Here is a 22355-nt window from a genome sequence, read left to right on the forward strand (position 1 = left end):
AATCACAATGCAGTACAGAACACACATCACTGAGAACCTCCGGAGGACGAGCTGCACAGAAGTCGCACAGCAAAGGGTGTACAGAAGAAGCCACCTCATGACTGGGCACTTGTACCAACGGGTTCCCACCACATTCATCCTGTCAGGTATTCCATACATTTCAGACTATTTCATTCTTAGAGTCTTCATGGCTGGAAAAGAGGATCAGACTTTCGTTAAAAAGATAATAGGAGATGGTAACAGAAAGTAAAAAAAAAAATAGCACACAGGCAAATTTCACATATAGTCGTCCTTTCCACTTTGTGTTTCGAGTTTCGTGGCTTCACTCTATCACGTTTCTTTCAAATATATTCATTAAAAAGTTGATCGAGACAGTGACAATGATACAGTGTGCCCTCGGTTGTCTGAGTCAATTATAAACTTATATATTACAATTAAAGCAAAAATTACTGTATGTCTGGACTGTAGGCCTATGTATTGGAGAACCCCGGGAATCCTTCTACACCAGATGCAACCACTAGAATTTGGAACGGATTAATTGCAATAAATGAGGGACGATTGTATTGCATTCTCCCAATTACTAATGCCTTGTACTATATATACTTCTATGTATTACACTGTATTTGTTATACTATATACTGAATACTATACTATAATGCCTATACCTAAACTATTTATAGACCTAATAGGCAAACTTCTTCAAAGCATGTGAAGTAGACTTGTAAATCTAAACACTCAGATACAAAGGTCAATGAAACAAACACTTGGTTCTTGGAAAAGATAAACAAAAGTGATGAACCCTTAGCCAGACTCACCAAGAAGCAAATAGAGAGACCCAAATAAACAAAATCAGAAACAAAGAGGAGAAATAACAACTAACACCACAGAAATACAAAGTATTCTTTAAAAAATACTATGAACAATTATACACCAACAAATTGGACAACCTACGCAAAATGGAAAAATTTATAAAATCACACTTTCTCCCAAAACAGAACCAGGAAGAGACAGAAAACTTGAACAAATCAATTAAAAAAAAAAAAAAATTGAAGATGTAATCAATAAACTTCCAGCAAACAAAAGCCTGGGCCTAGATGGCTTTATGGGGGAGTTTTACTGAACATTCATAGAAGAACTAACACCTATTCTCGTCAAACTATTCCAAAAAATTCAAGAAGAAAGACTCCAAACTCTTTTCATGAGGCCTGCATAATTCTAATTCCAAAACCAAATAAAGACACTACAGAGAAAGAAAACTACAGGCCAATATTCCTGATAAACATAGATGCCAAAATCGTTAACAAAATATTATCAAATCAGACCCAGCAGTACCTTCAAAAAATTATTAACTATGACTGAGTGCAATTCATCCCAGGGATGCAAGGCTGGTGCAATACGCATAAAATAAATAAATGTGATACACCACATAAATAAAATATAAGATAAAAGCCATATGATCATATCAATAGACAGTGAAACAGGATTCGGCAAAATCCAGCACCCATTTCTGATAAAAATGCTCAACAGTGCTGGAATAAAGGGATCATATCTCTGCAAAGTAAAGGCCGTATATGAAAGATCTGACTTCTGGTCAAGATGGCGGCGTGGGTAAACACGGTATCGCGTCCTCCCACAACCACATTAAAGTTACAACTAAACTACAGACAACCATCATTCAAAACTGCTGAAACCCAGCTGAATGGAAGTCCTCCAACTACGGATTTAAAGAAGCCACATCGAGACTGGTAGGAGGGGCAGAGGCAGCGGGCTGGTTCCAAACCCATGTGTGGCGGATAAAAATCAGCAGAACACCTCGGCTGGGAAGGTCCTCCCTGAGCACTAAGGGGTCCCCCTCCCACACCAGGTGCCCCGCTCAGGGTTCCAGTGCCAGGCAGAGAAGTCTCCATAACTTCTGGCTGGAAAAACCAGTGGGAACTGAGGCTCAGGGAAGCTGAGGCAGCTGGAACCCCAGGCAGCTCCTCTTAAAGGGCCCTTGCACAGACTTACTCGGACTTGCTCCCTCTAGGATTGGAGGGGAGGCAGCTAGAGGGGCGCCAGAGACATACAGGGAAGAACTGAGCTGTTTGGCATTGGAGCGAGGGCTGGAGAGGGGGCTTGCTCCAGGACAGATGTGCTGTTGAAGGCCTTTGTTCCTTTGGGGAGCCCTTCCCTGGGGTGGCAAACAGCCACCATATCTAGGACACCAACAACCTAGCTCACACTGGTTGCTCCACCCTGGTGATTCCCTGAGGCCCCACCCCACCCAATGTTCAGGCCCACCCAAGCTGTTGCCAGTTGCTTAACCATAGAATTGGCCTGTGTTGGATCCTGCTTCAGGTTTTCCTAAATTCTTTCAAACAAGCAGCATCTGGTCTCAGCTATCCCCATACCCCTCGTGAAGTAATACACAGAAACAAACACAGAGAGGTAGCCAAAATGAGGAGACAAAGAAGCAGGTCTCAAATGAAAGTACAGACCAAAACTCCAGGAAAAGAACTACGTGAAATGGAGATAAGCAACCTAACAGATGTTGAGTTCAAATACTGCTTATAAAGATGCTCAATAAACTTAGTGAGGGCCTCAAGAGCATTAAAAAAAAGACCAGTCAGAAATGAAGGAGGCACAGTCAGAAATGAAGGAGGCACTAACTGAAATAAAGAATAATTTACACAAATTCAATAGTAGAGTAGGTAAAGCCAAGAAGCAAACCATTGATTTGGAATACAAGGAAGCAAAAAACACCTAATCAGAACAGCAAAAGGAAAACAGAATCCCCCCAAAATGAGGATAGTCTAAGGAACCTGTGAGACAACTTCAAGCGTGCCAACATTCGCATCTTGGGGGTGCCAGAAGGAGAAGAGAGAACAAGAAGTTGAAAACCTATTTGAAACTTAATGGCAGAAAATTTCCCTAACTTGGTGAAGGAAACAGACATACAAGTCCAGGAGCATAGAGAGTCCCAAACAAGATGAACCCCAAGAGGCCCACACCAAGACACATCATCATCAAAATGCAAAAGGTTCAAGACAAAGAGAGAATCTTAAAAGCAGCAAGAGAAAAGCAGTTAGTCACTTACAAGGGAGTTCCCATAAGACTGTCAGCTGATTTCTCAATAGAAGCTTTGCAGGCCAGAAGAGAGTGGCAAGAAGTATTTAGAGTGATTAAAAGTAAGAACCTACAACCAAGATTACTCTATCCTGCAACGGTGTCATTTAGAATCGATGACCATATAAAGAGTTTCCCAGACAAGAAAAAGTTAAAGGAGTTCATCACTACCAAACCATTATTATATGAAATGTTGAAGGGTCTTTTTGAAGATAAAAATAAAATATATGAACAAACAAAATGGCAATGAATACATATCTATCGGCAATAGAATATACAAACAAAATAAACAGGCAGAACAGAAACATTTTCAGAGATACAGAGAACATTTTGTTTGTTGCAAGATAGGAGGGGGTTTGGGGGTATGGGTGAAAAAGGTGAAGAGATTAAGAAGAACAAATTGGTTGCTAGACTGACAAACCTCAAAGAGAAGGGGGTTGGGGGGCGGGAAGAAATAAACCAAAGAACTTATATGCATAACCAATGGATACACAACACTGTTGGAAAAGGCAGGAGGAAGGTGGGAGTGGGGAGCAGGGGGTCAATGGGGGGAAAATGAGGAAGATCTGTAATACATTCAACAATAAAGACAAAAAAAGAAATAAAAAAAAGCAAGATCTACAGACAACATCATCCTTCATGATCAAGAACAGAAAGCACTTCCTTTAGAAAGAGGATCAAGACAGGGATGCTCACTTTCACCACTCTTATTTTACACAGTATCAGATGTCTTAGCCACAGCAATTAACAGGAAGAAAAAATAAAAGTATCCAAACTGGAAAGGAGGAAGTGAAACTGTCGTTATTTGCAGATGACATGATATTGTACATAAAAAACCTTAAAGAGTCCACCAAAAATCTACTATATTTAATAAATGAATTTGGTAAAGTAGTAGAATACGAAATTAACATCCAGAAATCTCTGGCATTGTTATACACCAATAATGAACACTCAGAAAAGGAAACAAACAAACAAACAAAAATCCCATTAACTATTGCAACAACCACCAAAACGTACCTAGGAATTAACTTAACAAAGAAAGTAAAAGACCTGCTTTCAGAAAACTACAGGGCATTGAAAAAATAAATAGAAGAAGATATAAAAAAGTAGAAACATACACCATGTTCATGGATCGCAAAAATCAACGTCAAAAATGTCTATTCTAATGAAAGCAATCTACATATCCAATCCAATCCCTATTAAAGAACCAAAGGCATATTTCACAGATCTACAACCAATAGTCCAAAAGTTTATAGAAAACCATAAAATAGCCACAGCAATCTTGAAAAAGGAGAACAAAGTAGGAGGGATCACAATACCAGATTTCAGGTTATACTACAAAGTTACTGTAATCAAAACAGCCTGGTACTGGCCCAAGAACAGGCACGTAGATCAATGGAACAGAACAGAGAACCCAGAAATTGACCCTAGACACTATACTCAATTAATATTTGACAACAGTGGCAAGAGCATACAGTGGAGTCAAGACAGCTTCTTCAATAAATGCTGTTGAGAAAATTCAACAGCTACATGCAAAAAATATATATATATATTGAAGCTAGACCACAAACTTACAGCAAACACAAGAATGAATTCAAAATGGATAAAAAACTTAAATGTGACTTGTAAATCCATAAAAATCCTAGAGGAAAATGCAGGCAACAAACTTTCAGACATCATACACAGCAGAATTTTCACTGATACAACACCTAAGGCAAGAGAAACAAAGGAAAAAATGAACACATGGGACTACATCAAACTAAAAAGCTACTGCACAGCAAAAGAAACAACCACTGAAAAGGAAATGCAACCCACATTATGGGAGAGCATAATTGCCAACGATGCATCAGATACAGGGTTCATTTCCAAAATATATAGAGTACCAACACAACTCAACAAAAGGAAGACAAAGAACCCAATTACAAAATGGGCATAGGACCTAAATAGACATCTCTTTAAACAGGACATACAAATGTTCCATAGACATATGAGAAAATGCTCAATGTCACTAATCATCACAAAGATACAAAGTAAAAGAAAATGAGATAGCACTTCACACCTGTCAGAATGGCCACCATCAACAAATCATAAACAACAAGTGCTGGCGAGGGTGTGGAGAAAAGGGGACTCTAGTACACTGCTGGTGGGAATGCAGACTGGTGCAGCCACTATGGAAAACAATATGGTGTTTACTAAAAAAAATAATAATTGAGCAGCCATTGGAACCAGTGTTTCCACGTCTTGGAATATATCCTAAGAAGCATGAAACACCAATCAGAAAGAATATATGAACCCCCATGTTCAAAGCAGCACTATTTACAATACCTAAGTTCTGGAAACAGCCCAAGTGTCCATCAGTAGATGAGTGGATAAAAAAGCAGTGGTACATGTACACAATGGAATACTATGCAGCTGTAAGAAAGAGAGATCTCTTACCCTTTGAGACAACATGGAGGAACCTGGAGAATATTATGTTTAGCATAATAAGCCAGTCAGAGAAAGACATGTACCACAGTTATTTGTGGAACATAATGAACAAAATACGCTGTCAACCAAAAGAGGTCCAGAGTCATGAGAGTAGGGAACAGACTGACAAACCTCAGAGGGATAAGGGGTGGGAGGCGAGGGAAGAGATGAACCAAAAAATGTATATGCGTATATGTACAACCAATGGACATGAACACTAGGCCGGGAAGGCAGGAGGGGGGTGGGAGCAGGAAGGAGGAGGTCAATGGGAGAAAAGGGGGACTTCTGTAATACGTTTAACAATAAAAGTAAACACTGAAATACCAAAATCCAAAAATCAAATTTCTCCATGTACAGACTTAACTGTTTTTTGTTTGTTTGTTTGTTTGTTTTGAGCTGTTTTACTTTCTTGGACTATAAGCAGAAAACTTTTTTAGAGAGAGTGGAAGGGAGAGAGATAGAAACAATGATCTGAGAGAGAAACATCGAGCATCTGCCTCCTGCATGCCCCCTACTGGGGATTGAGCCCACTACCCAGGCATGTGCCCTGACCTGAAATCATTCTGGGACCTCTCAGTCCAGGGAATGATGCTCAGTCCACTGAGCCACACTGGCAGGGCTCAATAACCACTTCTACAAATACTTTGACAAGCCGTACTTCTTTACTACACAGAGTCTATTATTAATATGTCATTTTAAGTTTGTATTTACTGATTGAATTTAGAAAGAGAAAGGAAGGGGGAGAAAGAGAAATGTCAATTTCCTGTTCCATTATTAAACATTCATGGGTTGCTTCTTGCGTGTGCCCTGCGCAGCGATCAAATTCGCAACCTTGGTGTATCTGGATGATGCTCTGACCACCAGAGCTACCCGCCCAGGGCTCCATCATTACTGTCTGGAGTTCTACCAGTTTCCTATCACTTTTGAGCCTTGGAGCTGTCTTATTGTAGGATTTAAGATTCATTCCTGTTTGTTTCTGAGGCACAACAGCACCCTCCTCTCCTGTTCCACATCTTCCCTCCCCTCCTTCCATGTGGACCCAGTACTGTCTCAGGGGTGAGGGTCCTGATTTACTATCAGGTCAGCTGCACTTCCCGTCCCCCTGTGGCTCTGGCTCCTCCAGGTGGGTGCTAGGCAGGACCTGGAAACAGGAGGCACTGTTTCCCATGACCCTTCACCTGCTGGCAGCCTGCAGGCGCCCCTCCCCCATCCCCTTCCTACTGGCTCCAGTGATGCTCAAGCCTGGCAGCAGGCAGGCTCATGCACAGTGCTGGCCCTGCCCTGCAGGGGTCCCCTGGAGGTGCAGCCCAGGCTCTCTTTGGCCTGGCCAGTCACACACACTCCTAAAACTCCTGTTTGGAAATCTCTGGTGTGTTCAGCTGGGCAGGGTCTCTTCTGCACTCTGTGTGGCTGGAAGAAGTGAATGGCACATCTTTCCCCTGGCACATACCCACTGACCCTCAGGGCCTCTGGCACAGGTGGGTCCACAGCCCTGCCCTCAGCAGTCTTCAGGCAACAGGTTGGCATCAGTGTTTGTGTTGGTGAGCAGGCCTCTGGGCTCCGGGACACGTGTCAGGCCGCCCTGAGAATTCCATCACCACACACTCCTGCTGGTACAAGGGTGACAGCTGGCAGGAGGATGACTTTCAGATATTCAAACCCTTGTGACGGGACCTTCTCCACGGCATATCCACCCATTTGGAGCAATGCTGCCGTTTCCCGGACGGCCCCGCTCCCGCACAGGGAGTTCAAGGAGTCCTGAGGCCCTGCCCCACTAGCTCGGCTGCAGCGTTAGAAAGGGAAATTGGCATTTAGCACCTGTGCGCACATCCAGATGTTCTTCCTGGACACGTGGAAGCCCTGAATTATGGTCACACAGAAAACAAACCTAAAGAAATGCACACCGTGGCTCACTGTGCTCCTGGGGTCTCAACCAGGAAACACTGACGTTCCTCAGTGCACCGGCCAATGTGCACACAGCACAGCTGAGGGTTAGAGGCGAATGTTGCTGAATTTCTAGCTACATGGACTCCTGCTAAGCCCTGGGTGTTGTCTTTGTTCTTGTGTTTTTTCATGCTTAACAAGTCTTCCTTACAGAATCTTTACATCCAAATCAATCATTGCTGAGAATGTGTTAAGAAAGAAAAATACCACCATTTTTACTTTTACTTTTATTTTAGTTCTAGTGCACCATCGGCTGGCCATTTTTTTATTTATTTTTATTTACTTATTTATTTTAAATTATATTCTTTCTTGAATTTTTTAAATTTTTATTTTAGAGAGAGAGGAGGCAGAGGGAGAGAGATAGAAACATCGATGAGAGAGAACATCGCTGGGCCGCCTCCTGCATGGCCCCCACTGGGAATCAGCCCCACAAACTGGGCATGTGCCCTGACCGGGAATCGAACCAGTGACCTCTTGGTGCATGGGTCGACGCTCAATCACTGAGCCACACCGGCTGGGCTATTTTTATTTATTTTTAATTGTTCAAATTAATTACATTGGGTGAATTTATGATAAGAAAAAATCAACTTGGTTCTATACATGGACTTCCAGCTGGGAGTCCGGCCACCCTTACTCACCATCATACCTTGGGAAGTAGACTCATGAGAATATACTTCTTTACCATGAACGGGAGCACCCAGGTCTTATTTTGGCAAGGGGACAATGAGAAAGACCCACTTAGATACAGATGTGACCAGCAACTCTGTGACTAGGTTAACATCAATGTAGCCATGTATCAAGATCCAGAGTCTTAACATGTCCATTCCCTTTAACCACGGGATTTACATTCTATGATACAGCCTTGGGAGGACCAGAGATGCGGGCACATCCATGTGCCTGGTTACGTACACTGGGTCTTGAATCATGGTCTTCTCTATACCTGTAGACAGACACACAGATATATATACTGTATGCAACCATTGTGATTTTAAATTAAAGCACACATTTAAAGAATGATTAAAGAAAATGTTTATGCCTTGATGGTAAGTTAAAAACCTTTAGAAACTAAGCAGAATTTTCAGTATAATCTCAATTAGGTGACAAACATATTTATACCTCTAGTTAAGATAAATTGTTTAAAAGCTGTGGATGTAGTACAGGGATTACAGTTTAATGAAAGTTTCTTGTTTTGACATTTTCACATTTTCAAAATACATATCAGTATCTTTCATTTGGGTAATCAGATAACTTACATATTTTATGTACACACATGTTTTTATTGAAGAGAAAGGTTACAATAGAGTGGAAAAATAAAAATTCACACTTTGCTTGTACCCAGTGGATATAGGAGAAAATGCATTTAAAATCTAACTTTTGTTTTTTTTTTCCCAAAAAATAAAATACTTAAAAAGAAGACCAAGAAAAGAAGGAGAACAGAGGTGAGGAAAATATAACAGAAGAGGATTTAGTCTATGTGCAGCCCGGCTGGTGGCTCAATAGTTGATCGTTGACCTGTGCACCAAGAGGTCGCCGGTTTGATTCCCTGTCAGGGCACGTGCCCGGGTTGTGGGTCCGACCTCCAGTGGGGACATGCAGAAGGTGGCTAGCCGATGTTCTCTCCCATTAATGTTTCTATCTCCCTCTCTGTCTCCTTTCATTTCTCTCTAATAATAATAAAGAAAAAAATATTTTTACATAAATAAATAAACATCCTGTACATAGACAGCAAGTGAATACCAACGTGCAAAGCGTAAAAACATGATATCATTTTAAGCAAAATTTAATCCCCAGTGTTTATGCAAATTTCACAATTTCTGTTCAAATGACTAAGCTCTATATGACTTCTTTATTTAGAGCCTGGGTTCCCTTTCATGTTTCATCCACGACCACCAGCTTCCCACCACCCGTGTCAGCACCTGTCACTCCCGCTGGCCGCCCTGGTCTGCCACCTAAACACGTCTTCTGTGACCCGCGATGCGCTCCGGGCCCTCTGCTGGACCATCGCCGTGTTCCTTCGCCTGGGATGCCGGGTCTCCTCCTCCGTCCAGTAGATTCTCCTCCCTGATGCCTGATGAGTTTTCTGTTCAGCATTCCCTGTGCCCAATTCCATTCTCACGTGAATATTTGCAAATCAATCTATTGGTGAGAAATTCTCCAGTGTCTCTTACTGAAAGGAGCCTAAGTTTCCTTAGTTCTGTCGACGTTTGCTCTGTGTGGTGACACCATTCACAACTGTGACACCCACAGTGACCAGAAGAAAATAAATAATTAAGATTAGAGCAGAAATAAATAATATACGGTCTAAAAAATACAAAAGGTCAATGAAACCAAGTCTTATCAAGAAAAGGAGAGGACACTAATAAATAAACACAGAAATAAATAAACACAGGAAAATAACAACTGAAACCACAGAAGTACTAAAAATAATAAGAAAATACTACACGCAATATATGCTAAGAAAAAAACAATCTGGAAGAAATGGGTAAATTCCTACAAACATACAAGATCCCAAGACTGAATCAGGAAGAATCAGAAAATCTGGACAAACTTATTACATCCAAGGTAATCAAAGCAGTTAAAAACTCCCAATACACAAAGTTTGGAACCAGATGGCTTCACATGTGATTTTTACCAAAATTTAAAAAGTCCTAACATCTATTCGTCTCAACTTGTTTTAAAAAAAAATCAGGGGAGGGATGACTCTTGGGCTCACTGAACAAGGCCCGCATTATCCTGATTTGAATTCAGATAAAGGTAGTACAAAGAAAGAAAAGTGTAGATCAATATTCCTGATGAACCTAGATGCTAACGTCCTCAACAACATATTAGCACAATGAACCAGCAGTACAATAAAGAAGATTATACAGCATAACGAAGTGGGATTTATTCTGGAATGCAAAGATGACTCAATATCTGCAAGTCACTTAACAAGATCCACCACATAGACAAAAGGAAGGGTAACAATATTATGATCATATCAATAGATGCAGAAAAAAGCACTTGATAACATCTGGCATCTATATATGATTTTTAAAGTCTCAGCAAAATAGGAATAGAGAAAATATACCTCAACCTCATAAATGCCATATATCTAAACCCACAGCCAACATACTCAATGGACAAAACTAAAAGCATTTTTAAAGAACAGAAGGAAGACAGGGATGTCCACTGTCAGCTTGCTTTTTCAGTACAGTACTGGAAGTTCCAGCCACAACAACCAGATAACGAGAAGAAATAGAAGGTATCCAAACTGGAAAGGAAGTGGTAAAACTGTTGTTTTTTGCAGAAGACTTGATACTGCTCATAGAGAAACCAAAAGATTCCACCAGATAATTACTAGAATTGATACATAAATTCAGTAAAATAGCAGAATACAAAATAAACATTCAGAAATCAGTTGTATTTTTAAAAACCAATAATAAGCTATCAGAAAAAGAAATTAAGAAAACAATCCCATTTAAAACTGCAAAAAAATAAAAATACCTAGGAATAAATTTAAGCAAGGATGTAAAAGACTTATACTAAAAAAATTATGACATTGCAGATACAAATCGAAGAAGATACTAATAAATAAAAATATATACTGTGCTCATGGACAGAAGAATTAACATTATTTAAATTTTTTTTTCATTTATTTTTTTTAGTTTTTCATTTTTCCCCAGCACCCCCTTCTGCGATCACTCCCCAGCCCTCCCATCATTAAAATGCTTAAACCACCTAAAGCAATCTAGAGATTCACTATAATTCTTATGCAAATACCAATGGCATATTTCACAGAACTAGAACTAATAATTCAAAAAGTTGTATGAAACACAAAAGACCCTGAAAAGTAACAGCAATCTTGAAAAAGAAGAACAAAGTGGGAGGAATTACACTACCCAATATCAAACTATACTATTAGACTGTAAGTAATGCAAACAGCATGATACTGGTATAAAAACAGGCATATAGATCAACAGAAACAAATTGAAAGCCCAGAAATGAAGCCACACCTATGTAGTCAATTATGGGACAGCCCTCCCCCAACTTTACAGCTTTTATCACACAGGTGCGTGAACATTCCTAAGAAGCAGCTGCTACAACAATCCACTGTGCAGGCAGGAGACAGGCCCTGACAGGCACGGTGACTTATCCAGGATCAAGAGGAGGTAAGAAGAGGGGTTGATTCTGACCCCAGGTCTGTCTCCTCATATCTAGGACCTGGCTGCACCCAGACCTTCAGGGGGTGTGGAGAGGGATGTGTTGGTGTCACTGTGCATAGATACCATATTCCATGGTGAAGGGGGTGAGGAGTCAGTGGCCCACAGGGCTGTCTGTAGAGCTGTTATCAGATGAGGGGACTTGGGGAAGGGGATCCCAGGAACTGAGGTCAGACCACCAGAACTTGGTACCCCCGTAACCTAGCACCCACGATCTGCCAACTGCCCAACCGCCAGCTCACTTGGCAAGAGATATTTCACAGTGCGAGATGTTCTCTTGCTGTGTTCCCACACATCGGGGCTCTGGCTTCCGGAGACCCCGCAGTGAGAGTTTTTCCAGACTCTGTAGATGGTGGTTCAACCCTCATCCCCGAGGTCTCTAGCCGTTTTCAAGAAGATCGGCGAAGGTAACACAAGGTGGCCTGGGTCAGACCAATCCAGGCCAGGCCACCTCTGTGAGCCATCCCTGTGCAGCCTACACACACTCCCCTTCATGTGGGGGACAGAGGGGCATGAAGGGAGGACCCCCGGGGGCAGGGACAGGTTGCTAGAGGTCCTGTCATGATCTCACCCAGGACAGGGCAGGCAGGTGGAGAGGGGCTTCCTGAGGGGCCTCTTTTCTGTGCCTGTGAGAATCCTAGGCCCTCAGGCTGCGACGCCTTTTCCTGCCTTGTGGAGGTCGTGTGTGTGTGTGTGTGTGTGTGTGTGTGTGTGTGTGTGTGTGGAGTGGAGGGTCACAAGGCTCTGAGGCTTTCCGCCTGGTGTTGGGAACTGTATTTCCAGACCTCCACACAGAGGAACAGACAGGAGCTGACAGATGGGGCCACCATCCTGCAGGAGGCACAGGTGCCCCACATGTCCTTAGGAGTGGCGCATGGAGCCAGGGTGAGTGTCGGTGACGAGCTGACCCAACTCCAGGACCCCATGCAGTCAAAGGGGCCCTGGGTTCCAGGATCTGCCCTGTTACCCCCTGAGATCCCTCCTCAAGTACAATTACCAAAGGAATTGGGCCCCAATCTCCTGCCCCCAACCAACTTGCACAATCCAACCCCTTTCAGACCAGATGAGAAGTTACTGTTATCAAATTTTTAGGAATATCAGGAAAGAGCCTTTTGTACCATTTCACTTCATGTTCAGTCAAGAGTATTTTTGCATATGTTTCTATGGACTTTCCTTTTTTTATTGCTTATTCTACAAACTTTATCATTCTTTTTAAATGTATTGTTTATTACAGGTGCCCTCCATTTTCCCCCTATTGACTCCATCCACCCCACTCCAGCCCCCTGCCCTTGGCCTTCACTGTACTATTGTCTGAGTCCATGGGTTGTGCATATGTGCATATAAATTCTTTGGTTTATCTCTTCCCACTCAGTGCTCTGACAGTCATCAGTCTGTTCCATGCTTCCATGTCTCTGGATCTATTAGGTTCATCAGTTTATTTTGTTCATTAGATTGCACATATAATGCAATCATGTGATACTTGTTTTTCTCTGATTGGCTTATTTCACTTAGCATAATAATCTCCAGATCCCTCTGTGCTGTCTCAAAGGGTAAGATATCCTTCTTTTCCACAGCTGCATAATATTCCATTGTGTAAATGTACCACTGCTTTTTAAATTTCATTTTATTTTATATTATTTTTAATATGATGTCTAGATTTTAGAGAGAGAGGAAGAGAGAGAGAGAAACATTGATGTGAAGGAGAAACATGATCAGCTTCCTCCTGCATGTCCCCTACTGTGGATTGAGCCCACAACCCGGGCATGTGTCCTGACTGGGAATTGAACCTGACCTCTCTCAGTCCACAGTACAACACTCAATCCACTGAACCACACTGGCCGGACTACCACAGCCTTTTCGTCCACTCATTGGATGATGAGACTTGGGCTGTTTTCAGATCTTACCAATTGTAAATAGTGCTGCTATGAACATAGGGGTACATCTATTCCTTCTGATTGGTGTTTCAGGCTTCTTAGAATATATTTCTAGAAGTGGGATTGCTAGGACAAATGGAAGCTGCCTTTTTTAATTCAGGGAAACTCCATACTGTTTTCCACAGTGGCTGCCCCAGTCTGCATTCCCATGGGCAGTGTAGGAGAGTTACCTTTTCTCCACATCCTTGCCAGCATGGGTCATTTGTTGATTTGTTGATGGCGGCCATTCTGGCAGTCATGAGGTGCTACCTCATGTTTGTTTTAATTTGCATCTTTCTGATGGTTAGTAACTTCGAGCATTTTTCATGTATCTTGGCCATCTGCATGTCCTCTTTGAAGAACTGTCTATGTAGGTCCTTTGCCCATTTTTAAATTGGGTTGTTTGTCTTCCTTTTGTTAAGTTGTATGAGTTCTTAATATATTTTGGAAATTAAGCCCTTACAGAGTTATCATTGGCAAAAACGTTCTCCCATATAGTGGGTTTTGTTTGTTTGTTTGTTTGTTTGTTTGCTGTGCAGAAGTGTGTTTTATATTGTGGTCCCATTTATTTTATTTCATTTTTACTTTTTGTTTCTTTTGCCCTAGGCCATGTGTCTATGAAAATTCTGTTACAAGAAATGTCTGAGATTTTTGCTGCCTATGGTTTCTTCCAGGATTTTTATGGCTTCATGACTTACATTCAAGTCTTTTATTTTCCATTTTGTGTTTATTCTTGTGTATGGTGTAAGTTGGTGGTCTAGTTTCATTTTTCTTGCATATATCTGTCCAAATTTTCCAGCACCATTTATTGAAGCGACTGTCTCTACTCCACTGTATGCTTCTTCCATCTTTGTCATATATCAATTAGCATAATGTCTTGGGTCAGTTTCTGGGTTCTCTGTTCTGTCCTATTGATCTATATGATGTTCTTGTGTCAGTACCAGGCTGTTTGAGTGCAGGGGCTTTGTAGTGTAACCTGATGTTCAGTATTGGGATCCCTCCAACCTTGTTCTTCTTTCCCCAGATTGCTGCAGCTTTTCAGGGGCTTTTGGGGTTCCATAGCAATTTTTGAAGTGTTGGTTCTAGATCTCTAAATGTGTCATCAGCATTTAATAGAGATTGTTTTGAATCTACAGATTGCTTTAGGTGGTATGGACATTTTAATAATGTTAATTCTTCCAATCCATGAACATGGAGTAATTCTCCACTTGTTTGTATCTCCCTCTGTTTTTCCAGTGTCCTTTAGTTTTCTGAGTACAGGCCTTTTACCTCCTTGGTAAAGTTTATTTCTAAGTCTCTTCAATTTTTTGTTGCAATGGTAAATGGGATTGTTCTTTTAGATTCTTTTTGTGAGAATTCATGATTGGTGTATAAAAATGTCATCGATTTCTGGATGTTCATTTGTATCCTGCTACTGTGCCAAATTCCTTTATTACCCTCGTAGTTCTCGAAGCACTCCTTAGGCTTCTCTGTGCACAATGTCATGTCATCTGCCAACAATGACAGTTTCACTTCCTCCTTTCCAGTCGGTACCTTCATTTTTTCTTCTTGTCTGATCACTTTGGCTAGGACTTCTGGTGCTAGGATCCATAGGAGTGGTGAATGCAGACATCTCTGCCTTGTTCTTGATCCTAAGGGAACTGCTTTTAGTTTCTGTCTATTGAGTATGATGTTGGCTGTAGGTTTGTCACATACGGCCTTTATTATTATTATTTTTTTTTAGTCAAGCGTCTTTTGGTTGTTGTTTGTGTTATTAATTAATTTATTTTTATTACAGATGTCCTTCCTTTTCCCTCCGTTGTTACCTTTCCTCCTCACTCCCATTTCCCACCCCCACCTTTGCTGCACTGTTGTCTGTGTCCATTGGTTATGCATATATGCATATACGGTTTTGATTTATCTCTTCCCACTCCCCACCCCCCTTCCCTCTGAGGTCTGGCTTTTATTATGTTGAGGTATGATCTCTCTATTTTCACTTTGCTGAGAGTTTTTATCAGATGGGTCCTGGGCTTTGTTGACTGCTTTTCCTACACCTATTGATATGATCCTATGATTTTTATCTTTCATTTTGTTTCTGTGATGTATCCCATTTATTGATTTGCAAATATTGTACCAGCCTTGCATCCCTGGGATAAATCCCACTTAGTCATGGAGAATAATCTTTTTAATATATCGCTGGATCTAATTTGTGAACAGTTTGTTGAGGATTTTGGCATCTGCGTTCCCCAGGGATATTGGCCTGTAGTGTGTTATCTGATTTTGAAATTAGGATATTGCTGACCTCATAAAAATAACTTGAAAGTCTTCCTTACTCTTGAATTTTTTGGAAATAGTTTGAGGAGGATAGGTGTTAGTTCTTCTTTGAATATTTGGTAAAACTCCCCTGTGAAGCCATCCCATCCAGTATTTTTGTTTGCTGAGAGTTTGTTTGTTTGTTTGTTTGTTTGTTTATTTATTTATTTTTTCATTACTGCTTCTACATCAGTAGTTGTTATTGGTCTATTCAGGTTTTCTGACTCTTCATGATTCAGTTTTGGAAGATTGTATGTTTCTAAGAATTTTTCCGTTTCTCCCAGTTGTCCAGTTTGTTGGATACAGTTGTTTGTCATGTTTTCTAACAATCCTTTGGATTTCATGTCTCAGTTGTTACTTTGCTTCTTCCCTTTCTGGTTTTATTTATTTGGGTCGTCTCTCTTTGATTTTAGATGAGTCTGGCTAGAGGCTCTTTGATCTTGCTTATCTTTTCAAAGAACCAGCTCTTGTTTTCACTGATCTTTTGTATTGTTTTTTGAGATTCTATGTCATTTATTTACACTCTGATCTTTATACTTTCCTTCTTCCTACTTACTCTGAGTGTTTTTTGTTCTCTTTCTAATTGTTTAGATGCGGGGTGTGATAGTTTGTTAGAGATTTTTCTCATTTCCTGAGATAGGCCTGTAATGCTTTGAACTTTCCTCTCAAGACTGCTTTTGCTCCGTCCTATAGGTTTTAGGTTGTGTGTTCATTTTCATTTGTTTCCAGAATTTTAAATTTATTCCTTGATCTCACTAGTAATGCATTCATATATTAATAACATGCTATTTAGCCTCCATGTGTTTGAATGTTGTGGAGTGTTCTTATTGTAGTTGATTTCCAGTTTCATGCCATTGTGATCCAAGAAGATGTTTGATATGATTTCAATCTTTTTGAATTTGTAGAGACTTATTTGGTCTCATAACATGTTGTCCATCTTTGAGGATATCCCATCTGCACTTAAGAATGTATATGATTCAGAATTTGAGAAAAATGTTCTGTAAATGTCAATTAAATCCATGTGGTGTAGTGTGTTATTTAGGATCACTATTTCCTTGTTGATTTTTCTGTCTGGAAGATGTATCCGGTGATGTCAGTGGGGTGTTAAAGTCCCCTACTATGACTGTAATGCTGTCAAACTCTCACTTAAAGTCCTCTAACAGTTTTTTCTGTACATTTAGGTGCACCTATATTAGATGCATATAGATTTACTAGGGTTATATCGCCTTCTTGGATTGGTTTCTTTAGAATTATGTAGTGAACTTCTTTGTTTAAGGTCCATCCCCACGTGTTCCTGTTGGCCTGACAATCCCTGCACCCTTTCTGCCCGTCTTACACATCATTGTGATTAGTGATGATTTCCCCACAAGGACATGAACCTCATGGTACCAAGTCTGTAGTTTTGTCATTTGCTTCCCCAAGGTCCACATCCTTGTGACTCATCCAGACAGGAGCTGGGGCCACTCTGGGCTGCACAACATACAAGGAGCAGGGCCTGTTCTTATGGCGACCATCTCTTTACTGCTGAGGGACCTGGACGTGATCCCCTTCAGTGTCCATTTCAACCGTCCTGCCCTGAACCTCTCACGTGTCCTAATCTCCTGACCCCTCCCACCCCATATTAGAATTGGAAAAGCCTCTGTGTTCCCATATTAGATGGGATGTGTAGTCAGAAATCCCAGGGGTGACAGTGTTAATGCAGGAGGTGCTGTCCACCCTCTGCTCAGAAAATGACCCGAGACACTAATGTCTTCACCATCCCTCACCTCCAATTCTACTTCCCTGCCAAGAACCATTTCTCTTCTGCATTTACTCCCGTCCCACTTCTTCCACAAGTCACTGAGTGCATGGGGTCTGACCTGCAGCCCCAACACACCTGGCAGTTCATGAAATGTCTCTGACAGCATGTTCCTCCTCTGTGCCACTCCAGGGGGAGACATCACCAACCCCAAATAGAAATGAGACCTGTATGACACAGGCAGCTGCAGCTTCACCATCATCCATGGGTCTGGCCAGTGTGACCCCCACGCTCAACACGCCAGTGCCCATGAACCCGTTTGCTGTCGGGAAGGTGGACGTCTCCAGCCCCAGCTACATGCCCAGGTGGTGCAGCCTGATATTGAAGAGACTAGTGGTGTTCAAGGGGCTGGAGAAGGAGCTCATGTCCGTGGTGATTGCTGCTAAGGTGCAGGGCTCCAAGCACATCCTGCGGTCCCGCGAGATTGTGCTGCCTCCCAGTGGAGAAGTAGAGACCGACCTGGTCCTGACCCTGTCACTTCCGCACCGCCACTGTTTAAAGGGAAAAAAGAACAATGTACAGATTATGTTGCAGCAGAGGAAGGACAGGATCACCCGGGTCTACAAGACGCTGGCCACAGGTGCCATCCACATGGCCGAGGTGGTGCAGCATGCCCTGAGGGAGACCACATGCTGAGCCTCTGCAGCAGTGTGCAGGAGGCCTCCCACAAGGTGGCCAAGGTCTGGATCTTGTCCCTGTCCAGCCAGCCCATTGCCCAGGAGGACAGCACCATGCAGGCCGGCCCCAAGTCCACGCATAACTGCTCCAAGGAGGAGAATGAGAGCCTCTCGTCTGAGAAGGAGGCCAGAGATACTGCTGTGCATGGGCGGGACCTGAACCAGGACGACCTCAGCGTGAAGAGGCCCAAGAAACAGCATCAATCAATGGAAAGAGTGACATCCATGACGGAGCAAGAAAACTTCAAACAGAGGATTGTGGCTCAGCTGCGTAAGTTCAAAGTGTTGCAGGAGGTCCTGCACACGGAGCAGGACCCTGCAGAGTACGCCTCGAGGGTGCAGGAGGACCTGGGCCTTTCGTATAAAATGCTGGACAACCCCAGCGACAGTGGCCCCAACATGAAGGACCATGACGGTGTTCCCAGCACCCCGAAGCCCAAGCTTAGGCCTTACCTCAAAGGCTCGTCGCACTGCAGCTCCCAGACAGAGCCCGGGAGCATCCACAGCAGCCAGAGCCAGCAGGAGCCTCTGAGCCCCGCCGATATTCCCGAGAAGATACGGGCCCCGGGCAGACAGCCAAGTGACAGTGTCTCCAGCTCCATGGCCAACAGCACCACCATCCCCAGGGTGCAGCTGGCACAGCCCGAGGACAGCCTGGAGGCTAAGTCCTCAGCCCTGGACGTGTTCAGCGAGAAGCGGCCGTTCAGCAGGTGCATCACCAAGACCAAGTCCCTCGTCATCCTGTCCAGCTGGTCTGAGGGGAAGCAGGACTTCTGCTGGGGACAGAGCACCGTCAGAGCCTGCAGCGCGTCATCATTGACGGCGTGGAGGGGAACGATGTGAAGTTCTTCCAGCTGGCAGCCCACTGGCCCTCCCACGTCAAGCACTTCCCCATGTGCATCTTCGGACACTCCCCGTCCACCTTCTAGCCCTGCCCTCGCCTGCCGTGGCCGAGCCCAGGAGGGCCCAGCCCTGGTCCCCAGCTGCCCGCCAGCCACGTGGCCCCAGCACCACCCACTTGGGCTTCCCAGTCAACTCCATCCTCACAGGGGAAAAACCCTTTATTTTCATAACCTATTGAGTTAAAATAAAATGTATTTTAAATAAAATGGTTTTGAAGTGAAATGACATGAAATGTAACTGATCTTCGAGTGCTCATTCCAGCAGCCGTGAGCACACTCACAGCCTTTCAGGACCGTCCGTCATCACGACCCCTCTCTAGGTCAGAGCCTGTCACCCCGACAAAGCCAGCCCCCGCCTCAGTCCTGCTCACCCTCCACTCAGCCCCTCACAATCTGGTCTCCGTCCTGGGGTGTCCTGCTGAGGGTGTTCACGAGAGTGACGTCAGCGCACCCGCGCACAGTCCAGGGCATGAGGCTGCGGTGGTTCACTTTCAGTAAAGACAATTTTTATTGAGAGGTAAAGTCTCAAAGAGACAAAGATTATGTGTAAAAATAGAAGCCCCCGGAGTGAATATATGATGACGGGGAGGGGACCACCGTGAGGACCGTGACCAGAGCATTGGGAGCCCAGGCGGAAGGGTCTCTGAGAACCTTTACCACCCCCTCGTCCTGCATAGGCCGTGTGTACACTTTCTGCCCTGCATGTTATAAACAGGTGAAAATCTGTGTGTCCCTTTAACAGGAATGGATTAAGTAATAAAGTATTTTTTAAGGTTTTAGACATAAATAAAGCTTGTTAGTAAAATAAGGATTTAGATATGAACAAGTAGGAGATACACTCCTTCCTTCTCCCAAGAAATAATGGCCATGAGCACGAGGTTTCTGGTTCTCAGTTCTGTCTGTCTCAGGGCCGCAGTGGGGGAGGGGTGTCAGGGCTGCGCTATCTCCAACCTGATGTCCCCCCAGGAGGACACAGCACAGTCAGTCGTGTTCCCTCGTTCATTCTCAGTGACCGTCACAGACTCAGCGACGTTTCCAGTTCACGGCTCAGTCGCTCCGTTGCTGTGACTGACAGCCCTCCCCGGAGGCTGCGGCAGGGAAGGTCTGTGTGGGGCAGTGCCAGGCAGTGGGCTCCAGGTCTTGGCTGTGTGCACGCGGGGCAGGGAGGCCTTGTTCAATGCTCACCACACTCGCCGCACCCCGACCCTGAGGCATCCACTCCGGAGCTGGCAGCCTCTTCCGATTATGAGAACACTCTGCAGAATCTGAAGTGAACCTCTGCACCCTGAACTTGAACCCCATGAGCCACCTGACATTGTAGTTTCAAAGTATTTCAGGTTTGTTGGATGCCGTGACCCGAGTCCTGTGGGAATGGAGGGCAGGTGTCCTGGGGGACCAGGTAAGTGACACAGGGACTTGAATTGTTAGGACTTGTTCAGCAGGACATCAGGACAGCTGCAGGTTCTCTAAAGTGAGCTCGAGTAAGACACAGGGATGGTCCTGGGGCCCCAGCTATGTGATGGAGGCATGGGGTGAGCTCAGTGCAGGGTCTGACGTGCAGACAGGGACCTGTGTGCCTTGTGACCTAACCCTCTGGTGAAGCGGGATCCCCTTTTGCAGATGAGGACACTGGTGCAGACGTGGTCTAACAGGTCTAACAGGAGGGCAGGGCTCAGCCGGAGTGACCCTGAGCCCCTTTGATGGGAGAGACTCTGTTCCCCAGTTGACAAGGGGGTGGGATCCATGTTAAGGTGTTCGTTCCTAGGTAAACCTACTAATCCACAAAACAGCCCCAAATGTCAAACTAAGGTGACAGGGTAAATGGGACAAGTTCTTCTGGGGTCAAGAAAGGGACAAATGAGGGAGATTCTCGTGAACAGAAGTCAGGTTCCCACAGGGAGATGAGACAGGCCGAGTGTCCCTGGGCAGAGTGGGTGCTGAGCTTTTGGGGCAGGTGGGTGACCGTGATTGTCGCTGATCTCAGGCTACGGGACAGCTGATGAGGCTGGAGAAGCCCCTAGGATAGCACCGCCTTTTATTACAGGAAACAAGAAGAAGCCTACTGTGTCTTCTGCAGGGCCCGCGGGTGCAGTGGTCAGCAAGAAAGACCTGCAGGGTTGCTATCCTAGGAGACATGTTGGGAGAGGGTGTGTGTGTGTGTACAACCTTTCAACAGTCACACACGTGTAACTAGAGATGTGCAGAGACAGCCAGAGACCCCTGCTGAGACACCCTGCTGGTCTTCGTCATCAAGTCTCCCAGGTTCCTGAGACAGTTTTAAGGTCTTCGGAGGGGACCACCTGCTCCCCAAAGGCTCATATCACCAAGCTGGGGCAACGTGATTGACACATGACTCTTATACATCACATCTAAGTCAAAAGATACAAAGTAGATCCTTATACATGGATGGAGGGAGAGAGGAAGGGATGGGGTTGGACTCAGGAGTTTGGACACAATTTCACACATCTGTGTCACAAGTAACATCTTTCAGTCCACAGTTTGCTTCATATTGGTTACTTGGAGGGAACTTTGTTTCCAAATTAAATTTTAAAAAATCCAATAAATATTTCTTTAAAAAATTTGTGGTTATCAAACATGTTCATGAGAAGGCAACACTGTTTCTTTTTTATTTTGGACCTTTGTTTAGACTTTTAAATTGAATGTATTGGGGTGACATTTGTTAATAAAATTATATAGGTATTACGTGTATAATTCTATAATACATCATTTTTATATCCTATCATGTTCACCTCCTAAGTCTCATTCCATCACGATTAACCCACCCGACACCCTCTACTACTTCCCCCCACTCCCCTCGTCTCTGGTGATCACCCTGCTGTGGTGTCCTTGACCTTTTTTTTTTTTTTATGCTTAATCCTTTCCTTTTCACCCAGCTCTGCAACCCCACTCCCCTCCGACAGCTGTCAGTTTCTTCTCCAGGAGCCTGGTTCTACTTTCTTTATCTTGTAAGTTAGAGTCCACATATGAGTGAAATAATATGATGCTTGCCTTTCTCTGACTGGCTTATTTCACTTAGCCCAGTGCTCTCCAGGTCCCTC

The 22355-nt window shown here is 43.6% G+C and overlaps 1 protein-coding gene across 1 annotated transcript; it reads left to right on the plus strand.

The window, feature by feature from the left end:
• The first annotated feature begins 17921 nt into the window (after positions 1–17921).
• LOC118643441 (phosphofurin acidic cluster sorting protein 2-like) lies at positions 17922–19237 on the plus strand. Its single transcript, XM_036281518.1, is given in 2 exon segments — positions 17922–18327; positions 18330–19237. Coding segments are annotated over 2 exon segments (1314 nt in total).
• Positions 19238–22355: the final 3118 nt, after the last annotated feature.

The sequence above is a fragment of the Molossus molossus genome, unplaced genomic scaffold (genome assembly GCF_014108415.1).
Source record: "Molossus molossus isolate mMolMol1 unplaced genomic scaffold, mMolMol1.p scaffold_m16_p_36, whole genome shotgun sequence".
Taxonomy (NCBI): Eukaryota; Metazoa; Chordata; class Mammalia; order Chiroptera; family Molossidae; genus Molossus; species Molossus molossus.